General features: G+C 43.8%; 1 protein-coding gene across 7 annotated transcripts in view; it reads right to left on the bottom strand.

The window, feature by feature from the left end:
- Positions 1-24494, bottom strand: part of TBCE (tubulin folding cofactor E) — a 92787-nt gene that overhangs the window by 28133 nt on the left and 40160 nt on the right. For 4 of the 7 annotated variants that reach the window (XR_750285.2, XM_010384654.2, XM_030936487.1 and 1 more), the window contains exons 4-5: positions 7937-8122; positions 2128-2216 (exon numbers count right to left, since the gene is read on the bottom strand). Coding sequence is in view for 6 of the 7 variants with exons in the window: in XM_010384654.2 (XP_010382956.1) it covers positions 2128-2216; positions 7937-8122 (275 nt within the window). In the remaining variant the exon portion in view is untranslated. Of the gene's footprint in view, positions 1-2127; positions 2277-7936; positions 8123-20771; positions 20918-24494 lie in introns of all 7 variants that reach the window. The other 3 variants (XM_010384657.2, XM_010384656.2, XM_010384655.2) reach the window with 2 other exon arrangements.

The following is a 24494-nucleotide window of genomic DNA, read 5'->3' as shown; positions in this document are numbered from 1 at the left end:
ATGGCATGACCTCAGCTCACTGCCACCTCCGCCTCCTGGGTTCAAGTGATTCTCCCTGCTTCAGCCTCCCAAGTAGCTGGGACTACAGGCATGCACCACCACGCCTGGCTAATTTTTGTATTTTTAGTAGAGATGGGGTTTCACCATGTTGGCCAGGTTGGTCTCAAACTCCTGACCTTAGGTGATCCGCCCACCTCAGCCTCCCAAAGTGCTGGGATTACAGGCATGAGCCACTGCGCCCAGCCTCCATGGGAAATTCCTTTTTTTTTTTTTTTTTGAGACGGAGTCTCCATCTGTCGTCCAGGCTGGACTGCAGTGGCGCGATCTCGGCTCACTGCAAGTTCCGCCTCCCGGGTTCAAGCCATTCTCCTGCCTCAGCCTCCCAAGTAGCTGGGACTACAGGCACCCGCCACAATGCCTGGCTGATTTTTTTGTATTTTTCGTAGAGACGGGGTTTCACTGTGTTAGTCAGGATGGTCTCGATCTCCTGACCTCGTGATCCGCCCCTCTTAGCCTCGCAAAGTGCTGGGATTACAGGGGTGAGCCACCGCGCCCAGCCAGGAAACTTCTTAATAGAAATGGGGTCTAGCTGTCATCCAGGCTGAAGTACAGTGCATGACAGGCTCATCACAGCCTTGAACTCCTGAGCTCAAGCAGTCCTCCCACCTCAGCCTCCTGAGTAGCTGATGACAGGCACATGCCACTACACCCTGTTTTGTTTGTTTTGTTTAATTTTTTATAGAGACAAGGTCTCGCAATGTTCCCAAGGCTGGTCTCAAACTCCTGGCCTCAAGCAGTCCTCCAGTCTCAGCCTCCCAAAGTGTTGAGATTACCAGCATGAGCCACCATACCCATCCTCGAAATTTTCTTTTAACTCACCTCCAACATTTTTGCTTATGGGCAAAAAAGCAATATATGACAAAAATAACACTAATAAGAGAAGGTAGAGAAAAGAGATTCCAAACTTCATAAAGAGCCTCTTTTGGAGTATTATAACAAAGTGCATTCAGCTGCATGAAACCAGAACCAGAGTCTTTCCCACTAAAAATAACTGCATGAGGCCAGGTGTGTGGCTCATGCCTATAATCTCAGCACTTTGGGAGGCTGAGGTGGGCGAATCACCTGAGGTCAGGAGTTCGTGACCAGCCTCGCCAATGTGGCGAAACCCCATCTCTACTAAAAATACAAAAATTAGCCAGATGTGGTAGCAGGCACCTGTAGTCCCAGCTACTCAGGAGGCTGGGGCAGAAGAATCGCTTGAACCTGGGAGGCGGAAGTTACAGTGAGCTGAGATCACGCCACAGCACTCCAGCCTGGGTGACAGAGCAAGGTTCCATCTCAAAAAAAAAAAAAAAGAGAGAGAGAAATGCATGAGAAAACAGACCAGGGCTGAAGCAGATTCATCTTGGGTTCCCAGTACACTGTCAGCGGCCCAGGTTCCCTCTTCTGCTCTCCCAATCTGTACCAGGTGGCTTTCTTCACACTTGTTAGACAGCTGCCAAAGCCCTGGGCATTCCATCCACTCAAGGCAGGGGGAAGGGGAAAAGCAACAGGCAAAAGGCAGAGGCCAACCAAGTGTGCCCCCTTTCTTTCTTGAGACGAAGTCTTGCTCTGTCGTCAGGCTGAGTGCACTGGCGCGATCTCAGCTTGCTGCAACCTCCGCCTACCGGGTTCAAGCAATTCTCCTGCCTCAGCCTCCTGAGTGGCTGGGACTACAGGCACATGCCACCATACCCGGCTCATTTTTGTATTTTCAGTAGAGATGGGTTTCACCATCTTGGCCAGGATGGTCTTGATCTCCTGACCTCGTGATCCACCTGCCTCAACCTCCCAAAGTGCTAGGATTACAGGCGTGAGCCACTGCACCCTGCCAAGTGTGCCTCCTTTCAAGGAGCCCGGTCTAGAAACTTCCACCTCAACTGGGGGAAGTCATGCTGGCAAACTTGCAAGCAAAGGCATCTGGGAAGGTAAATAATTTATCTAGGCCCCAACTACACCAAGCAGAAGTGAACTGCATTAGGAAGGAAGTTGTGAAGAATGGACAAGGGGTAGGCAATTAGCCGTCTCTGGCACAGGCATCAAGTCCAAAGTCAGATTCCAGCAACAAGCTCTCGGTGAAAAGGATACTAGGACATGCTTCGGCAACTTCTCCTTTTTCACCAGCACAACTTACTGCACAGTTCCTCAGAGAAACTTCCTGCAACTTGCTCAGCTGACTGCATGAAAAACAGAGTTCACATGGATACATAAGCACGTATGTATGCTATCCACTGGCCCTTTAAAAAATTAAACACATTTCAGACATATAAAAGGGTACCAAAAATAATATACAAATACCAGTAACTACCACCCAAATTAAGAAATAAAACATTACCAAAAAAAGAGCACTACAAACATTACAAATGCAACTGAAGTCCTCTGGGGCCCTCTCCAAACACAATTCTCCCTCTACTCCCCAGGGGTACCCTTTTTTTTTTTTTTTTTTTTTTTTTTTTGAGCTGGAGTCTCACTGTGTTGCCCAGGCTGGACTGCAGTGGCACGATCTAGGCTCGCTGCAGCCTCCATCTCCCAGGTTCAGGTGGTTCGCCTGCCTCAGCCCCCCGAGTAGCTGGGATTACAGGCGTTTGCTACCACACCCGGCTAATTTTTGCGTTTTTAGTAGAGACAGGGTTTCACCATGTTGGCCAGACTGGTCTCGAACTCCTGACCTCAAGTGATCCACCCACCTTAGCCTCCCAAAGTGTCTGATGTGAGCCACTGCGCCGAGCCCTCCCCAGAGGTAACCTTATACTTATACTACATTTGGTGTTTATTTAATCTTAAGCATTTCTTAATATTTTTACCATATATTTCCATATCCCTAAACAAATACAGCATTTTTTAATATTCTGAAACTTGATACAAATGGTATTCTACTCCACAGAGCCTTCTGCAGCTGACTTTTTCCTCAACAGTCTATTGTTCAGTGGTGAGATTTCACTACAGTGACACATGGAGCTCCAGGACATTCATCTTCATGCCTGATAGTGTTCGTTATATGAACAGACCACAAGGAATGCAGATACTCTTCTGCTGACATTTAGATTGTTCCCAACCATGCAGAAGTACACGCTATGGAGTGCTTCTTGCACTCACATGTAAAAGCCTCCCTAAAGGACTTCCTAGAAAGCGTGCCCAGCTTCAGCATGACCAGATACTTCTGGCAGCCATTTGTTAAGTGTAGAGAATCTTGTCTTTTCTATTCATGAAAAGAATCCACATATATAATATCTAAGGACACAGAATCTGGAACCAGACCACCTGGGTTCAAATCCCGATTCCACCATCTCCTTTGGCTTTGGAGAAGTGAATTAGCACCAGACCACCTGGGTTCAAATCCTGATTCCACCATCTCCTTTGGCTTTGGAGAAGTGAATTAGCACCAGACCACCTGGGTTCAAATCCCGATTCCACCATCTCCTTTGGCTTTGGAGAAGTGAATTAGCACCAGACCACCTGGGTTCAAAACCCGATTCCACCATCTCCTTTGGCTTTGGAGAAGTGAATTAGCACCTCTGTGCCTCAGACTTCACATCTCTAAAAGGCCACGGTACATGCACAATTTCACAGCAGCATTATTCCTGGTAGTCAAGAGGTGGAAGAACCCAAGTATCCATCAACAAATGAAGGGATAAACAAAACGTGGCATGGATATACAACACAATACTGTGCAAACTTAAAAAAAAAAGAAGGAAATTCTGACATATGCCACAATGTGGATGAACCTTGAGTGCATTATGCTAGGTGAAATAAGCCAGTCACAAAAGAACAAATACATGGCCAGGCGCAGTGGCTCACGCCTGTAATCCCAGCACTTTGGGAGGCCAAGGTGGGTGGATCACCTGGGGTCAGGAGTTCGAGACTAGCCTGGCCAACATGGTGAAACCCCATTTCTACTAAAAAAAAAAAAAAAAATGCCAAAAATTAGCCTGGTATAGTGGCGGGCACCTGTAATCCCGGCTACTCAGGAGGCTGAGACAGGAGAATCGCTTGAACCTGGGAGGATGGAGGTTGCAGTGAGCCGAGATCACACCACTGCACTCCAGCCTGGGCTACAAGAGCGAAACTCTGTCTCAAAAACAAAAACAAAAACAAAACACAAAAAACAAAAAAAAAAAGAAAATCTAGGGTACAAAAGGCAGCAGCAGAATTCAAAGGTAGAGGGTCCCAAACTTTCTCAGACCACAGGGTCCTTAGGTTTCAGTAATTTTTTCATGGTACTTGGGCCAAAATAAATACCTCACAGTTCCAATTAAGTATGTAGTTAGGGCCAAACAACTTAATCATTACTTATGTCCTGTCAACTCAGTGTCTGCTGGGCACTGCCCAACTTCCCAAACCCTGCAATCAGACTGGACGCCACCAACTCCATTTCCAGTTCCACACTGATTTAAGAGATACTTGCTTTTTTATAAAACAAATATTTCTATTGATGCACGATAAATGTACATAAATACTTGTGTTTTATCGCAGCAATCGCCCAAAAGCCAGCTTTGTAGGCTTATGACATCATCGAAAAGAACGACAGGAATCTCATGAAACAGCCAACTACTTCAAACTGTAGTTTGCACTGTGTCCGACAGATGTCGCTCCTTCCCCCTAAAATTTAAAATAGCCTGCCTTGCCAGGACAACTTGGCACTAAGGCTGAGGACTCAGATATCAATCCAAGCATCACTCCAGAGCCAAAGCCATCTCCAAGAGAAACCATACATAATGGTTTTTTAAAATTGTTTTTGATTCCTTTATTGAGTCTTTTCTTGGTGGTACGATCTCAAAGCTGGTCAGCTGGATTTTATTGAGGAGTTAAGACAGTGGCTTAAAGTAGAGGTTTCGACTCCTTAAAAAAAACTCCTAAAGCTACCATTAATTGCAGGATCTCACTTGTTATTCACAACAGCACTTACATCTTAGGTTTTATGTTGTAATTGAGGAAACTGAGGCTTAGAAACAATAAGTAGCTATCTCTAACTTCTGTCAGAGCCAAAAGTGCCTTAGCTGGCGTCTGAACGCAGCCTAACTCCAACACCGGCTGCATTCCACCAAGCTGTCTCATAATTTCTGAACTGACTAATCTCTAGCCAACATACGAGATTGCTCGAGAATCTCTAAAATTTTACCTTTTCAATCAAGAAAGACACTAGCTAATGATTAAATTCAATAATACTCAAGTAGTAGGGTCATTTACAGAAAAATTCATGAGTTACATAGTTGTTCATAAACTAGGGGACGAAAATCCATTTGCAATTTGTTAATATTCTTAGAGCCCACAATATTCTCTGAAAGAGATTAACCAATAAAAAAAAAAATGCTTCTTTTGGGTAAGAGATATTTAAATATCTGGGTTTTTTGTTCGTTTGTCTGTCGTTTGAGACAAGGTCTTACTATGTCACCTAGGCTGGAGTGCAGTGGTGCAATCATGGCTCACTGTAGCCTTGACCTCCTGGGTTCAGGTGATCGTCCCACCTCAGCTTTCCAAATAGCTGGGACTACAGGCATGCACCACTACACCCAGCTAATTTTTGTATTTATTTATTTATCTTTTGTAGAGACAGGGTTTTGCCATGTTGCCCAAGCTATTTGTTTTTTAAATGGGAACAAACAAAGCAAAGAACTCTAACCCCTAGAAGCATGTAGTTCTTTAAATCCAAGTAAATCAGTAGGGTAAACAGTAAAAACTGTTCATGATAGTTATGTCTTTTTTTTTTTTTTTTTTTTTTTTTGAGACAGAGTCTCATTCTGCCACCCAGGCTGGAGTGCAGCTGCACAATCTCGGTTCACTGCAACGTCCACCTCCCAGGTTCAAGCGATTCTCCTGCCTCAGCCTCCCAAGCAGCTGGAACTACAGGCACACACCACCGCATCTAGCTAATTGTTTGTATTTTTAGTAGAGACAGGGTTTCACCATGTTGGCCAGGCTAGTCTCAAATTCCTGGCCTTAAGAGGTGGATGTGAATCCGCCTGCCTCGGCCTCTAAAAGTGCTAAGATTACAAGCATGAGCCACCACACCCAGCCTGTTTGATACTTATAATCTAAGTGGTGGCATTAGTCATACTTTTTTGTTCAATTTGTAATTTCTAAATTCTCAACAATCAAGGTATTTTGTTTTATAAAGAACAGTCCATTTGTTCCTTTTTCTAAAACTCTTGATTTATTCTGAGTTTTTTTTTTTTTTTTTGAGACGGAGTCTCGCTCTGTCGCCCAGGCTGGAGTGCAGTGGCCAGATCTGAGCTCACTGCAAGCTCTGCCTCCCGGGTTCACGCCATTCTCCTGCCTCAGCCTCCCGAGTAGCTGGGACTACAGGCGCCCACCACCTTGCCCGGCTAGTTTTTTTGTATTTTTTAGTAGAGACGGGGTTTCACCGTGTTAGCCAGGATGGTCTCGATCTCTTGACCTCGTGATCCGCCCGTCTCGGCCTCCCAAAGTGCTGGGATTACAGGCTTAAGCCACCGCGCCCGGCCTCTGAGTTTTTTTTTAATGGAGGCCATGTATGCTAAAGAGTAGATGTACCAAGAAATGTATTTATTTTCAATATTGTTCCCATGTGCACTTTCATTAATAACAACAATAACAAAAGATAGTAAAGAAATTTACTTTGGACAGAACTATAGCTTAACTCTTTTAGAGACTGAAAGAATATATTGCAGGCTTCCAAGTGGCCACAAATTGATTCTCACAGTGGCCACCAGGGGTCCTTACCCAGCTGCCTTGTCCAAGTCACTCACCACAGTAGTTAAGCTGCAAGGCCTGGCCAGTTCTTGTGCAGCCATGACTGGTTTTGTGTAAATATTAACTTTCTCTTTCTTTGATTCAAGCAGTTCACTGGAATGACTAGTAAGTCTCCTTGTGCAAAGTTACAATATACAGTTTCAGAGAAAAGAGAATGTTCTCGTGCAGCAGTTTTAAAGTGCATTATTTTAAGGCCGGGTGCAGTGACTCACGCCTGTAATCCCAGTGCTTTGGGAAGCCAAGGATTGTTTGAGCCCAGGAGTTCAAGACCAGCCTGGGCAACATAGCAGGATCCTGTCTGTATAAAAACAAAAATACAATACAATACAATAAAATGCATTATTTAGAGCCCATATCCCAAAATTGTGATTCAGCAGAGCTGGGATGGGACCAAAGATGCCGCATGTTTCACAGCTCCCCAGGTGATGAAGATGTGCGGCCAGAAGTGGGAACTACTCCCTACTATTACTAGATGGCACCAGCACCCTCTGTGGCATAGGGAACAAATCAGACTGCTGTTTCCATTCCCAACTTACCATCACCATGAAATAGAAAAGAACCCAAACGTCAGCCTTAGTTACTTAGTCAACACGAGATAATATGATGTGAATATTAATGATGGGCCAATAAATGTTTCAATTGCAAACTGGATAAATCTACCAATCCTGTGCTAACATAAGAATTTTAGGCTGGGCGCGGTGGCTCAAGCCTGTAATCCCAGCACTTTGGGAGGCCGAGACGGGCGAATCACAGGTCAGGAGATCGAGACCATCCTGGCTAACACGGTGAAACCCCGTCTCTACTAAAAAAATACAAAAAACTAGCCAGGCGAGGTGGCGGCGCCTGTAGTCCCAGCTACTCGGGAGGCTGAGGCAGGAGAATGGCGTAAACCCGGGAGGCGGAGCTTGCAGTGAGCTGAGATCCGGCCACTGCACTCCAGCCTGGGCGACCGAGCGAGACTCCGTCTCAAAAAAAAAAAAAAAAAAAAAAAAGAATTTTAATTTCCCTAAATAATCCTTGGATTCCTCAAATTTTTATTCAGTTTCTGTGGAACCATAAACCAATTTAGAAGCAAATTTGTGAGCATCCATGTAAAGTCATGGGTATTTAAATTCTGAACCTTAATAAAACCATAAAAGTCAGCTCTGCCGTTAAAAACTCCGCTTACCTTTGCTGTTTCATAAGAGAGTCAAAACCAACAGTCTCCACAGGTTTATTTCCAAGGGTAACAATTTGTTCTTTTCTATCTTCCTCTGGTCCATCTTCTAACACATAGCGGTTCTTAATTGCAGTAAGAAAGTCTGTTCCAAAATTTACCTTGTTCGGACGAATAAAGGATCCTCCTGTTGGGTGCCTGGTAAGGAACAGCGAATTAAACACAGAAAATATTACCCACCAAGAAAGGCCATAAATGCAATGTTCTGGAGGTCTCCAAAAATTTATATATGCTAAAAAATCAAAATCAGCATAAAAGAGAAGATCACATACTAAATAATATATAATCAGTATGACTGACCATAAAGGGTTATGATCTTATGCAAGCATGTTAAATCCCTCTAGATAAACTAACAAGTAATATGAAACTGAAAATTCACATTAGAAAAAACAGAACTATTCAATCCATGGGAGTGGTCAGGCATGGTGGCTCACGACTATAATGCCAGCACTTTGGGAGGCCAAGGCGGGTGGATCACCTGAGGTCAGGAGTTTGAGACCAGCCTGGCCAACATAGCGAAACCCTCATCTCTACTAAAAATACAAAAATTAGCTCAGCATGGTGGTGCACACCTGTAGTCCCAGCTACTAGGGAGGCTAAGGCAGGAGAATTGTTTGAACCCGGGAAGTGGAGGTTGCAGTGAGCCAAGATCATGCCACTGCACTCCAGCCTGGGTGACAGAGCGAGACTCTATCTTAAAAAAAAAAAAAAAAAAAAAAAAAAATTATAGGTGGATTATATACAAAATCTTTTATTTATTTATTTATTTATTTATTTATTTATTTATTTATTTATTTATTTTTGGTAACAGAGCGAGACTTTGTCACTTAAAAAAAAAAGAAGAAGAAACAGGGAACTCTATAAATTGCTCAAAATTGTATTATAAACACTATTTCAGGCTGGGCACAGTGGCTCACAACTGTAATCCCAGCACTTTGGGAGGCCGAGGCAGGCAAATCACGAGGTCAGGAGATTGAGACCATCCTGGCTAACAAGGTGAAACCCCGTCTCTACTAAAAAATACAAAAAATTAGTCGGGCATGGTGGCGGGTGCCTGTATTCCCAGCTGCTCAGGAGGCTGAGGCAGGAGAATGGTATGAACCTGGGAGGCAGAGCTTGCAAGGAGCCGAGATTGCACCACTGCACTCTAGCCTGGGCGACAGAGTGAGACTCCGTCTCAAAAAAACAACAAACCAACAAAAAAACACACACACACACAAATACAAACACTATTTCAGCTTACGATCATTACTTTTTTCTTTTTTTGAGACAGAATCTCACTTTGTTGCCCAGACTGGAGTGCAAGGACGCAATCTTGACTCAACTGCAACCTCTGCCTCCCGGGTTCAAGCAATTCTCCTGCCTCAGCCTCCCAATTAGCTGGATTACAGGCATGTGCCAATACGCCCAGGCTAATTTTTGTATTTTTAGTAGCAACAGGGTTTCACCATGTTGGCCAGGATGGTCTTGAACTTCTGACCTTAAGTGATCCTCCAGCCTTGACCTCCCAAAGTGCTGGGATTACAGGTGTGAGCCACCAGGCCTGACCTACTTTTGTTTTTTGGTTTTTTTTAAAAAAGGGGGGTCTCACTCTGTCACCTAGGCTAGAGTGCGGTGACGCAACCATAACTAACTGCAGCCTCCAATTCCCAGGGCTCAGGCAATGCTCCCTCTTCAGCCTCCCACGTAGCTAGGACTACAGGCACAAGCAACCATGTCCAGCTAACACTTTTTGTATTTTTTTTAAGAGACAACATCTCACTATGTTGCTCAGGAGACAACCATTAACTCTTGAAGAAAGAAATCAGACCTTCTTAGAAGTCCCATAATTTTGGCCAGGCATGGTGTCTCATGCCTATAATCCCAGTACTTTGGGAGGCTGAAAAGGGCAGATCACCTGAGGTCGAGAGTTCAAGACCAGCCTAACCAACAAGGAGAAAGCCCATCTCTACTAAAAATACAAAATTAGCCAGGCATGGTGGCGCATGCCTGTAATCCCAGCTACTTGGGAGGCTGAGGCAGGACAATCACTTTAACCCGGGAGGTGAAGGTTGCAATATGCCAAGATCACGCCATTGCACTCCAGCCTGGGCAACAGGAGCAAAACTCCATCTCCAAAAAAAAAAAAGAAAAAAAAAGGTCACCATAATTGAAAAGGATGAAAACTAGTATTTGTGATAAATTTTGTTAACATAGACATACATACAGTTTTTTCTAGGATGTGGGTTCACAGTGATGACCAGACTCTAAAAGGAACTTGTGATCCCAAAAAGTTAAAACCAATCCCCCACCTGGGAAGAAGTCGCCAGGAGGGAGTTAGAAACTTAGAGAGTGTGGGCCAGGTGCAGTGGCTCACCCCTATAATCCTAGCATTTTGGGAGGCTGAGGCGAGCAGATCACCTAAAGTCAGGAGTTTGAGACCAGCCTGGTCAACATGGTGAAACCCTGTCTCTATTAAAAATACAAAAATTAGCCGGGCGTGGTTGCTGGTGCCTGGAGTTTCGCTACTTGGAAGTATGAGGCAAGAGAATCGCTTGAGCTGGGAGGTAAAGGTTGCAATGAGCCAAGATCACATCATTGCACTCTAGCCTGAGCAACAGATGGAAACTTGGGGAGGGGAGGGGAGAGGAAGGGAAACTTGGAGAGTGTGGTGTCCTGGAAGCCAATGAAGAAAAGTCAACAACCATGTCCACTGCTAAAACCAGGTCAGGTAAGGTAACAGCTGGGGCCTGGCCACTGAATCCAGCAACATGAATATAACCTTTCCTACAAGCAGTCTGGGTGGGGCAATAGGGCAAAGCCCAGTGGGGGCTTTGAGTTCCAAAGACTGGGAGGCGACTGAGTACAGCCTACCCTTGTCCTGAAGGCACAGGGGTCAAAGGAGGGAGACTGTTTAAGACAGGAGAAAATATCCACCTTGTATGTTGATGAAATTAATTCCGTGGAACAGGAGCTGATTATGCAGGAAACTAAATTCTCTTTTGTAGCAAAATTAAGTCCCATAGTTCTCTCATGGCTTATGCACACACATCAGTGGTTTGTTTCTGTAAGTTAAACATACCTCTTAAGTTAAAAGCCTAGTTTAGCCTGTAATCCCAGCGCTTTGGGAGGCCGAGACGGGCGGATCACGAGGTCAGAAGATCGAGACCATCCTGGCTAACATGGTGAAACCCCGTCTCTACTAAAAAATACAAAAAACTAGCCGGGTGAGGTGGCGGGCGCCTGTAGTCCCAGCTACTCGGGAGGCTGAGGCAGGAGAATGGCATAAACCCGGGAGGCGGAGCTTGCAGTGAGCTGAGATCCGGCCACTGCACTCCAGCCCGGGCGACAGAGCGAGACTCCGTCTCAAAAAAAAAAAAAAAAAAAAAAAAAAAAAAAGCCTAGTTTACTGGCTGCTCTGCCTATGGAGTAGCCATTCTTTATTCCTTTACTTTCTTAATAAACTTGCTTTCACTTTATGGATTCCCCTCAAATTCTTTCCTTTGCAAGATCCTAGAACCCTCTCTTGGAGTCTGGATCAGGCCCCTTTCCGGTAACATCTTTCTGGTGAACCACAGAAAGGATGATACTGAGGAGACCCGCCCTCCAGCCCAAAGGAAATAGACTGCAGCACTGACTGGGTGACCTTGGGACACAATTGGAGAAACTGGTTATTTTACCAAGGTTTTAACTGGAATGGCGTGCGTTCCTTTAAGGAATCAATCTTGACTTATAGAGCCAATAAAAGCCCCTTGAGAAAACTGGCCTCATTCCTTGTCTACACAGTTCCTGACCTGTGTCCCACAGGCCTATAGAACACAAAAGAGTGATCCCACCTATTCCTGTGAAACAACCAGTGATCTCTGGCTGCTGCTCAGAAGAAACAAGAGAGATGGGTAATGTTATTCTAATTCTGGGCACATATTGGAATTGGCCAGCGACTACTTACTAGCTTGATTTCAACAACTGCCCAGTTCATGGAAAACCTTCTAATTTAGTTTACTTGGGATAATTTTACTTTTTTTATTTTGCTGTTGTGAAATATATTACTGTGATTATATTCTTTGTGTAGGAATGCAGGATAAGCTTATTAAATGTTTTCTCAAACTGAACACTTAGTAATCTTCCAGATATCACCTTTTGTCGGAACTCAAGAGTTATGAATGGCCTTCGCCATACCAGTGCTTTTGAACTGAGCTCCTCTCTACCCTGAATGCAAGAGACCCAACAGTTAGGCAGGGACATCATCACCCCTGTTCAGCATAAAGAAGTTACAAAAGGTGAATCTTCATCCCTCTGCAACCCTTAGGATTAGGGTTCTCTTGTAAAAGGGAGGGGGGAAATATGTCAGAGATGTCTGAACCAGAGCAACTCCATCTTGAATAGGTGCTGGTTAAAATAAGGCTGAGACCTACCAGGCTGCATTCCAGTTTGTGAGGCATTCTAAGTCTCAGGATGAGATAGGAGGTCGGTACAAGATACAGGTCATTAAAGACCTTGCTGATGAAACAGCATGCAGTAAAACCCACCAAAACCAAGATGGAGATTAGAGTGACCTCTTGTCATCCTCACTGCTACACTCCCACCAGCGCCATGACAGTTTCCAAATGCCATGGCAACGTCAAGAAGTTACCCTACATGGTCTTAAAAGGCGAGGCATGAATAATCCACCCCTTGTTTAGCATATCATCAAGAAATAACCACAGAAATGGGCACCCAGCAGTCCTCAGGACTGTTCTGCCTTTGGAGTAGCCATTTGTTTTTCCTTTATTATTATTATTAATATTATTATTATTATTATTATTATTTTTGGAGATGGAGTCTCACTCTGTTGCCCAGGCTGGAATGCAGTGGTGTGATCTTGGCTCACTGCAACCTCAGCCTCCCAGGTTGAAGCATTTCTCCTGCCTCAGCCTCCTGAGTAGCTGGGATTACAGACGTGCAACACCACACCTGGCTAATTTTTGTATTTTTATAAATATAAGAGAAAAGGTAGAGAAAAGTTCTCACCATGTTGGCCTGGCTGGTCTCGAACTCTTAACCTCAGGTTATCTACCTGCCTTGGCTTCCCAAAGTGTTGGAAGTACAAGTAAGCCACTGCGCCTGGCCCTTTTACTTTCTTAATAAACTTGCTTTCTCATAAAAAATCCTAGTTAACATATATGTTCTTAAAACCAGGGGTGAGGATGGGGGAAAGGGAGGGAGGCAATACAAACACAAACCAGGGTTCAACTCCTGGCTGATTACTTACTAGCTATGTGACCTCAGGCAGCTGAATTTACACCTCAACCTAAATTATCTCATCTATAAAGCCCTCTCAAAAGAGGTTATTTATAAAGATTAAATAAGCCATCTACTTTATTGCCTGGCACAAGCACTAACTGCCCTTTATGTATAGTTACTGCATCTGATATAATAGTACCGAAAATAAACTGGCCAGGTGTGGCAGCTCACTTCAGGAAGCCGAGGCTGGAGGATCCCTTGAGATCAGGAGTTGAGACCAGCCTGGGCAACAGAGCAAGACCCCGTCTCTACAAAAAAAATTTAAACATTAGCCAGGCATGGTAGTGTGCACCTATAGTCCCAGCTACTCAGGAGGCTGAGGCAAGAAGATCATTTGAGTCTAGGAGTTCACAGTTCCAGTGAGCTAGGATTGCACCATGCCACTCCGGTCTGGGGAACACAGTGAGACCTTGTCTCAAAAAAAAAAAAAAAAACCTCACGCCTGTAATCCCAGCACTTTGGGAGGCCGAGGCAGGTGGATCACTTGAGGTCAGGAGTTCGAGACTGGCCTGGCCCTCATGTTGAAACCCCATCTCTACTAAAAACACAAAAAATTAGCCAGGCATGGTGGCAGGTGCCTGTAATCCCAGTTACTCGGGAGGCTGAGGCAGGAGAATCACTTGAACCCGGGAGGCGGAGGTTGTGGTGAGCTGAGATCATGCCACTGCACTCCAGCCTGGGCAACAAGAGTGAAACTACGTCTAAAAACAAACAAACAAAACCCCACATATTTTGAAATACTGAGATAAGTCAAACGTCATACTCTCTAAACCTAGCCAATGGCTCTCAAACTTGTTCAGACAAGCTCCCGACCTATCCATACCATTATAATGACATAATTTCATCATATGAAGTATGTACAATTTACTAGCAGAAAATATCAATATATACGAGAAAAAGTCACATAAATCTCAGGTATAAAATTGTTACCTGTTTCAATTACCTATTGCTGCATAAAAACTCCCCAAAGCACAGTGGCTTAAAACGTTAAGGTGATACTCGGTACAGTTCTGTGGGTCAGCTTTGCTGAGCTTTGTTGTTCTGATTCATGTGTTGTCAGCTGTGGTCACCCATGTGACTGCATTCAGTTGGGAGCTGGCTGAGGCTGAACCATCCAAGATGGCTCAACTCAGATTATCAGCACCTGGGTGGAGGTAGCTGGAATGGCTACGGTCTGGCTGGACCCCTGTTCCCAACAGGGTTAGACTTAGCTCAGGTGATGACTGGCTTCCAAGAGAGTGAAAACAGAAACTGCAAGGCCTCTTTAAGGCTAATCCCAGAACTACTGATACAACATCATTGCACTTACTTACCAGAGCATGTCATGGGTCAGCCTAGACTCAGAGAAAGAGGAAATAGACTCCACCTCTTCATGGGAGAAGCGGCACGCATGAATAAGGATGGGAAGCATTACTGGCAGCCATCTTTGGTGACAATATACCACACCTACCCTCCCCACCAAAAAACGGATGCCACGTTGGGCAAGCTTAGATGTGTCCATCTGGCCACCCAGGCCCAGCAGTTTCACCTCCATGAACAGGACAAGGCTAAGTTCAGGGGACAGCAAGGGACATCCTCTGCCATATGCTAACATGGGCTCAAAGGACAGTGTGGCCTGGCCTAGGTGAGGTAAAGAGCAAGATCTTAGCATCCCCCACCACAGAACTTGCCATCTGGATTTACACAGGCCACATCTGCACAGCAGAGACAACCACACCTGAACTCCTTCAAGTCACAGATTTCAAAGTGGGGAGAAACAAAACAAATGATTATTTTAAAATTTGTGAGCAAAATCTTCCAAGATGTACAATATGCAGGAATAGCTAACTGAGACAGATGAGGAAGGTGAATTGCTATTTTCACTAACTTCTTATCAAAATTCAACATTATCTTTACTCATAAGTTCAGGCAACAAACTAGAGTAAGATTTATAGCATTCTGTCACCAATGGAAATCAAAGATATTTTCCTATTTACACTTGTGGCAGATTTTTTTTTTTTTTTTTTGAGACGGAGTCTTGCTCTGTTGCCCAGGCTGGAGTGCAGTGGCGCGATCTTGGCTCACTGCAAGCTCCGCCTCCTGGGTTCACGCCATTCTCCTCCCTCAGCCTCCCCAGTAGCTGGGACTACAGGTGCCCGCCACCGCGCCCAGCTAATTTTTTGTATTTTTAGTAGAGACAGGGTTTCACTGTGGTCTCGATCTCCTGACCTTGTGATCCGCCCGCCTCGGCCTCCCAAAGTGCTGGGATTACAGGCGTGAGCCACCGCGCCCAGCTTGGCAGATATTTTTTAAAAGATCACCTATTCTCATGATTGCTTCAAAATTCAGTAGTTATTAGACCCACTGGTAGATCTTATTTAATATTATTTAATAAAGATTAATAAAAAATACTTAATATATTACTATAGCCATTTTTCCCATGCATATTCTATGTATATATCAATTTTTAAAAAAATATTTTGATTACTATATTTCAACGTAAGTGATTTTCTTTGTACTATATTTATATCCTGCTTTTAAAAGTATTATTTTATGCCTGCCAAAAGGATCCATAGCACAAAAAAGTCCCTAATCTTGAGTATATTCTGAAGAGATGTGGAATCTGAGCTGGGTCTTTAAGGACGAGCAGGAGTTTGGTGAAAAAAAACAAAAAAGCAGCTGTGCTTTTGTCCTACTGTAGGCATCAAACGGGATCCTACATAAAAAACAAAAAATAGCAGAGCAAAAGCAGTGCCACTGAAAATTAAACATTTATGAAAGCTATAACATTTTCAATAAGGTTTTGTGGTTTAAACAGAGGTGCGCTTTCTGAAGGAAATTACAAAGATCACTTCTAGGTGATCTCCTTTTTTTATTTACATTTTTGGTAGAGGTGGGGTCTCACTATGTTGACCAGGCTGGTCTCAAACTCCTGGCCCAAGTGATCCTTCCCCGTAGGCCTCCCATAGTACTGGGATTACAGGCTTAAGCCACTGTGCCTGGCCTCCTTTAATTTTCTAGTATGGCAACATACAAATAGATCTTGTGTTTACTAACTATTAATTATTAATGTTAAATACTTTATGTGGAAGAAGGTGAAATAAATCCTCAGGCACGTTACTAGGTGTTAGAAAAATAGCTCCAGACAATTTGTATTTGTTTGCTTATATGCCTCAATCTATGTAAATGCATACAAATAAGTTTTGTATCTAATAAACTGTTTCTAGAGTCTCATTAATAAAGTAGATTTTGTTTTATGAAATAGTGAGATCTGAAATTTTAGAAATTAAATTTCATACTGAAATAAAATTTATGAAATAGTATTGGTTTTCCTTAGAGGAGTAACATGGGGGTGGTGGAACTAGAAATAGAAAAATGTATTTTTCAAACATTATTTGATTTCAGTGACAAAGTCTAAGAGCTCAACTATTTATAATAATGATAAATGAGAAAATAATGCAAAACAAAAATACCATGGTTTGCATTTCTGTCCTAAGTTTACACTTTTGATTGATTGATTGATTGATTGATTGATTGATTGATATTTGAGATGGAGTCTCTGTCACCCAGGCTGGAGTGCAGTGGCATGATCTCAGCTCACTGCAACCTCTGTCTCCTTTGGTTCAAGCGATTCTTGTGCCTCAGCCTCCCAAGTAGCTGGGATTACAGGCGCCCGCCACCACACCTGGCTCATTTTTGCATTTTTAGTAGAGACAGGGTTTCGTCATGTTGGACAGGCTGGTCTCGAACTCCTGACCTCAAGTGCTCCACCCACTTCAGCTTCCCAAAGTGCTGGGATTACAGGCTTGAGCCACGGAGCCAGGCCCTAAATCTACACTTTTTAAAACAATGGTAATAAACAAGTTTTAAGGCTGGGCGCGGTGGCTCAAGCCTGTAATCCCAGCACTTTGGGAGGCCGAGACGGGCGGATCACGAGGTCAGGAGATCGAGACCATCCTGGCTAACACGGTGAAACCCCGTCTCTACTAAAAAATACAAAAAACTAGCCGGGCGAGGTGGCAGGCGCCTGTAGTCCCAGCTACTCGGGAGGCTGAGGCAGGAGAATGGCGTAAACCCGGGAGGCGGAGCTTGCAGTGAGCTGAGATCCGGCCACTGCACTGCAGCCTGGGCGACAGAGTGAGACTCCGTCTCAAAATAAATAAATAAATAAACAAACAAACAAACAAGTTTTAAAACCATGGTAAAAAAACAAGAAGTCATGAAGAGATCTTTATTACTGTTGAGTTGAGTTGCAGACAGATGACAGGAGAGTTAGGAATGGTGTTAGGTAGTTGCAAAACGGATGCTATGCCCTTTACAGATCAAAGACTAACACTAAGGATCAATATTTTCTGGGACATTTCCAGCAAGTTTCTCAGAAAACAAAACAGCCTGAACAAATAATGAAAAATCCTAGCTGAATGGGTACCCATCGATAACAACAAATCTCCAAGAGGTAAACTATAATAATTTACATGGACTCCACTGAGATTCTAGATTAACATATTAAGAAACTGTATCCCAACATTGAAACATGTCTAAAGAGAAAAATGTTGGTGAGGAGAAGAACACAGGGAGGGGTGTCCAAAAACGTTTCTCTTGGAAGCATTTGGCCTGTTCAGGTTCCTTCCTCATTCTGCCCACCAATTACACATGCTGCTGGCAAAATCATCATCCTGACCCATGGCCCTTGTGGAAACACGACGTGCTCATAAAACCCATTTATCAAGACTCACTCTGTCCTATGTCCCCATCAGGATTGCCAGATAAAATCAAAGATGCTCAGTTAAGCTTGTATTTCAGATAAACAGCAAATCATTTTTAAGTAAGTATGCCCCCATGCATGTCTCACACCAAAAAAAAAAAGAAAGAAAGAAAAAAAAAGAACTGCTGTTTATCTGAAATCCAAAGTTCACTATGCATTTGGTATTTTTGTTTGCTGAATCTGGCAACACTACACAAAGGTAAAGGGTCCCCAACAGACTCCCAGACTTCCATAGTAAGCTTCTTTCTTGCTAGAGCTTTGGATACAAGCTACTGGAAAAGGCCAGGTCTCTGGGGAGTTTCTAATAAATGTTGTTGATCTTGATACCGTTTGTTTCAGGAATGTTTAGTGTTCGGCAAGGTTGCATAACTAGCTGTTCATCATGAGAGGAGAACTCAGCTTTCCTGCAGTGTTTAGTGCTGTAACACCTAAAGAGTTGACCCAGTGAGTTTGTTTTCCTGTGAATAAAACAGTGCAGTAGATAAGCACCTTGCTGTAGACTGCTCTTTTTGTTTGCTTCTCTCATCAGCTGAATTTAATATTCACCTCGACTGCTTGTGCACTGACACAGTTATGATTTTGCTCTGATTCAAGAAAGCCTTCCAAAAATGAAGCAGAGCTACCACCTTTTTGAACAGAGATGAGCCCTGCCCACATACTATCATTACATTACCTGATTTAAAAAAAAAAAAAAAACTTCTAACACATTACACCATACCAAGAGAATATTTTATACCAATCCATTATTGCTCAGCCAAGATCCTCAAAACGCTTTACAACAGGCTTATGACACACAAAAGATGAATAAATCAAGGGCTTTCTTTTTTCAGTTTAATTTTTCATTTTTGTGGGTACATACAATATTTTGATACAGGCACACCATGTGTAACAATCACATCAGGGTGAATGGGGTATTCATCACCTCAAACATTTATCCTTTCTTTCCAACATTTATCCTTTATTTCTAGGGCTTTATTTCTTAAATTGTCAACCATCCGTTTCCTAAGATATCCATTATCACAGACACATCCTCTCTGATGCTAAGTATTAAAGTTAGATTCTGCTCCCCAGTGCTGAAGAAAAGTCACATTTTAAGATTTATTTCTCACCAGAAAAGAGAACTCCTATCATTGCTTGGAAACAGAAGCACTGAAATAAAAGGTGAGTGGGCAGAATACTGACACACAAAGTTCTGTTCAAAGCATTCTCTTCAGTTTAGGTTGAAAGGAAAAAAACGGAAAATCACTCTGCTGTCTAGGGACAAGGTGACAAGGTAAAGAGGATTTCAAGGTTACTTATCGTATTTCGACCCCTCAACTCCCCCAAAAGACAAGAAGTAGAGAGCAGGAGTACCTAGGAAGGACACAGGTGACTGGTGCATGGCCATCAATCTTGGATAAATCTTGTGAAAGTTGATTACAGAAACTGGGTCATTCTTGTCATACCCAACGAAATCGGAGTCAAGGGGCCAAGGGGAAAAAGTACTCAGGGCACACAGCACCTGCTCCAAGAATTCAGTTTATTACAAGCCCAGTTGCTGAGACTGCCTGTTGTAACCTGAAGCCAGTTTTATTTAATAGCTACTAAAACAAACTGCTCTGACTCTAAGACTAATCTTACCCACCACTGTCACTCACCAATCAGAGCTTGCTAGCCAGCTCTCCAAAACTTTGCTAGTGCCAATGAACTTTCTTTCAGAATAATATGTAACATTTCTCCTTTTTATAAAACGTACTAGGCAGGGCACGGTGGGTCATACCTGTAATCCCAGCACTTTAGGAGGCCGAGGCAGGAGGATCACTTGACCCCAGGAGTTTGAGACCAGCCTGGGCAAAATAGGGAGTCTCCATCTCTACAAAATCAAAAAATGAAGTGGGAGAACTGCTTGGGCATAGGAGGTTGAGGCTGCAATTAGCCATGATTGTGCCACTGTACTACTACCTGGGTGACAGAGCAAGACCCTGCGTCAAAAGAAAAAAAAAGGGCCAGGTGCAGCGGCTCACGCCTGTAATCCTAGCACTTTGGAAGGCCGAGGCGGGCAGATCACCTGAGGTCGGGAGTTTGAGACCAACATGACCAACATGGAGAAATTCTGTCTAAAAATACAAAATTAGCCAGGCGTGGGGGTGCATGCCTATAATCCCAGCTACTCCAAAGGCTGAGGCAGGAGAATCGCTTGAACCTGGGAGGCGGAGGTTGCAGTGAGCCGAGATCACGCCATTGCACTCCAGCCTGAGCAACAAGAACGAAACTCCATCTCAAAAAAAAAAAAAAAAAAAAAACAAAGGCCAGGAGCGATGGCTCATGCCTATAATCCCAACACTTTGGGAGGCCGAGGTGGGCGGATCACAAGGTCAGGAGTTCGAGACCAGTCTGGCCAATATGGTGAAACCCCATCTCTACTAAAAATACAAAAATTAGCCGGGCGTGGTGTAGTCCCAGCTACTCAGGAGGCTGAGGCAGGAGAATCGCTTGAACCCAGGAGGCAGAGGTTGCAGTGAGCCGAGATCGTGCAACTGCACTCCAGACTGGGCAACTGAGCAAGACTCCTTCTCAAAAAAAAAAGAAAAAAGTCCACTGTTCTCTTTGTTCTTTGGATATACCAAAGATTAGTCTATGTGTATGCCCTGAACTGCAATTCTTGCTTCCCAAATAAAATGTTACATTTAGACATTCATCTACACATTTTATTTTTATTTTGACACTGTAAACCACTATTAATTGATAACATTACAGATACTAATTATGAGTAATAATAGCTGAGGAGATTACCATATTTACCTTAGGTTACGAAAGAGATCAGAGAAACTAAAAACCGAAATGAAATCATCAAACTCTAAAGGACCAGTTAAATTCCGGTAGTCCAGACCAGTGGTTCTCCACCACTTCAGACGCAATGATGTCTTTTGTACTGCCCCAAAAATACCCTGAAACAGAATTCACAGACAACATTACCTACCCATATGATTTTTTAATGTCAACAAAGTACCTATTTAAATTTTAAAAAGTTATTTATAATAAGATAATATGTATTTCAATTATGTAAATGTTTTGGCATGACAACACTAGAAGACATAATGAAGTAAGCAGTTATTCCAAGGCTAAGAATCCGAATACAGTCCTGCACCACATAATGACGTGTAGGTCAACAGCGGACCGCATATACTACAGTGGTCCCATAATCACACTGGAGCTGAAAAATTCCTATCTCCTAGTGAAGCTGTAGCTGTCTTAATGCTGTAGTACAACATATTACTCGTTTGTGGTGATGCTAATGTAAACAAGCCTACTGCGTTGCCAGTCATATAAAAGTATAGCACATACTATTATGGACAGTACATGATATTTGACAATGATAATAAATGGCTATGTTACTAGTTTAAGTGTTCACTATACTATACTTTTTATCATTATTTTAGAGTGTACTCTTCCTATTTTTTCTTTTCTTTTTTTTTTTTTTTGAGACACAGTTTCACTCTGCCGACCAAGCTGGAGTGCAATGGTGCGATCTCAGCTCACTGCAACCTCCACCTTCCAGGTTCAAGTGATTCTCATGCCTCAACCTTCCCAGTAGCTGGGATTATAGGTGCGTGCCACCATGCCCAGCTAATTTTTTCTGTTTTTAGTAGAGACGAGGTTTCACCATGTTGGCCAGGCTGGTCTCAAACTCTTGACCTCAGGTGATCTTCCTGCCTCAGCCTCCCAAAGTGCTGGGATTACAGGCATGAGTCGCTGCACCCAGTAAACTCCTTCTACTTATTAAAAAAAAAAAAAAAAAGTTAACTGTAAACTACTACCCTCAGGCAGGTCCTTCAGGAGGTATTCTGGAAGAAGGTTCAGGTCCAGTGCAGTGACTCATGCCTATAATCCCAGCACTGTGGGAAGCCAAGGTGGGCGGATCACCTGAGATCAGGAGTTCGAGATCAGAATGGTCAACATGGCGAAACCTCGCCTCTACTAAAAATACAAAAATTAGCCGGGCATGGTGACATGCGCCTGTAGTCCCAGCTACTTGGGAGACTGAGGCCGGAGAATCGCTTGAACCTGGGAGGCAGAGGTTGCAGTGAGCCGAGATCATGCCACTGCACCCCAGCCTGGGTGACAGAGTGAGACTCCGTCTCAAAAAAAAAATTAAATTAAATTTTAAAAAAGTACCAGGCATGGTGGCTTACGCCTATAATCCCAGCCCTTTGGGAGGCTGAGGAAGGTGAATCACGAGGTCAGGAGTTCGAAACCAATCTGGCCAACATGGTGAAATCCGATCTCTACTACAAATACAAAAATTAGCCAGGTGTGGTGGCGCATGCCTGTAATCCCAGCTACTCTGGAGGCTGAGGCAAGAGAATCGTTGGAACTTGGGCAGTGCAGTGAGCCAGGATCGTGCCACTGCACTCCAGCCTGGATGACAGAGCAAGAATTCATCCCCACCTCAAAAAAAAAAAAAAAAAAATTTGAAGTTTATAAAATAAAAAAGTTACAGGAAGCTAAGGTTAATTTATTATTAAAGAAAGAAAAGACTTCTAAGTTTAGTTTAGCTTAAAGCTATAGTGTTTCTAAAGTCTACAGTAGGGTCAAGAATGTCCCAGCCTTCACATTCACTCACCATTCACTCACTCACCCAGAGTAGCTTCCAGTCCTTCAAGGTCCATTCACGCTAAGTGCCTTGTGTAGGCATACCATTTTCTATCTTTTTTTTTTTTTTTTTTTTTAATGATGAGATCTCATTGTGTTGTCTAGACTGGTCTTGAAACTCCTGGGCTTAAGCAATCCTAATGACTCAGCCTCCCAAGTAGCTGGGACTAACAGGCACATACCACCCATACCACTCCACAATGCTTTTTTTTTTTTTTTTGAGACGGAGTCTCGCTCTGTCACCCAGGCTGGAGTGCAGTGGTGCGATCTCGGCTCACTGCAACCTCTGCCTCCCAGGTTCAAGCGATTCTCCTGCCTCAGCCACCCGAGTAGTGGGACTAACAGGCACATACCACCCATAACACCCCATACTGCTTAATTTTTTTTTTTTTTTTGAGACGAAGTCTCGCTCTATCACCCAGGCTGGAGTACAGTGGCGCAATCTCGGCTCACCGCAACTTCCACCTCCCAGATTCAAGCGATTCTCCTGCCTCAGCCACCCGAGTAGCTGGGACTACAGGCGCCTGCCACCACGCCTTGTTAATTTTTATATTTTCAGTAGAGATGGGGTTTCATCATATTGGTCAGGCTGGTCTTGAACTCTTGACCTCGTGATACACCTGCCTTGGCCTCCCAAAGCGCTGGAATAACAGGCGTGAGCCAACGCACCCGGCCAATTTTGTATTTTTACTGTACCTTTTCTATGTTTAGATACTTACCATTATGTTACAATTGCCTACAGTATTCAGCACAGTAACATGCTGTACAGGTTATAGCCTAAAAGCAATATGCTACGCCATACATTAGTCTAGGTATGTAGTAGGCTACACCATCTAGGTTTGTGTAAATACACTATGATGTTCACACAATGACGAAACCACCTAACAGGCATTTCTCAGAACGCATCCCCTTCATTAAGCAATGCATGACTATACTGAGTCAATATCCCTGAACCAAGGACCCCCATCAGCATTTCAGGACAAATCCTGCATCACGCAGGACTTGAAGCAATTCTGGATTTTTCTGCTCAGGGTAACCAAGACTTTGAAAATATCACTGTATTCAGAGACCATTAAGGACCATAAAATTATGAACAATTTGGGCAAGCTTTTAGAAGAAGGAAGTAGGCTGGGGTAAGTTCCAAATAAAAAGTCCTTTTGCAGAGGGTGGTGACTCACACCTGTAATCCCAGCACTTTGGGAAGCTGAGGCCAGTGGATTGCCTGAGGTCGGGAGTTTGAGAACAGTCTGGCCAACCTGGTGAAATCCCTGTTTCTACTAAAAATACAAAAAAATTAGCCAGACGTGGTAGCGAATCCCAGCTACTCAGGAGGCTGAGACAGGGGAATTGTTTGAATCAGGGAGGTGGAGGTTGCAGTGAGCCAAGATCATGCCATTGCACTCCAGCCTTGGTGACAGAGTGAGACCATATCTCAAAAAAAAAAAAAAAAAAGGTCTTTTCACAGGAGGGTTTGTTAGCTCCTAGTCCAGGTACCTAAGGAATCCATAGGCCTGGCTAAAATATTTCTCCCGAAACACATAACCTGAACAGCTCTGAACAAATTCAGAGATGGCAAATCTACAAGCAGAGTTGGCCTTTTAAGAACATCCTGACAGCCGGGCGCGGTGGCTCAAGCCTGTAATCCCAGCACTTTGGGAGGCCGAGACGGGCGGATCACGAGGTCAGGAGATCGAGACCATCCTGGCTAATACGGTGAAACCCCGTCTCTAGTAAAAAATACAAAAAACTAGCCGGGCGACGAGGCGGGCGCCTGTAGTCCCAGCTACTCGGGAGGCTGAGACAGGAGAATGGCGTGAACCCGGGAGGTGGGGCTTGCAGTGAGCTGAGAGCCGGCCACTGCACTCCAGCCTG

Source organism: Rhinopithecus roxellana, chromosome 8 (genome assembly GCF_007565055.1).
Source record: "Rhinopithecus roxellana isolate Shanxi Qingling chromosome 8, ASM756505v1, whole genome shotgun sequence".
Taxonomy (NCBI): domain Eukaryota; kingdom Metazoa; phylum Chordata; class Mammalia; order Primates; family Cercopithecidae; genus Rhinopithecus; species Rhinopithecus roxellana.
Note: the sequence above shows the minus strand (reverse complement) of the source record. Positions and strands in the feature narration are given on the sequence as shown.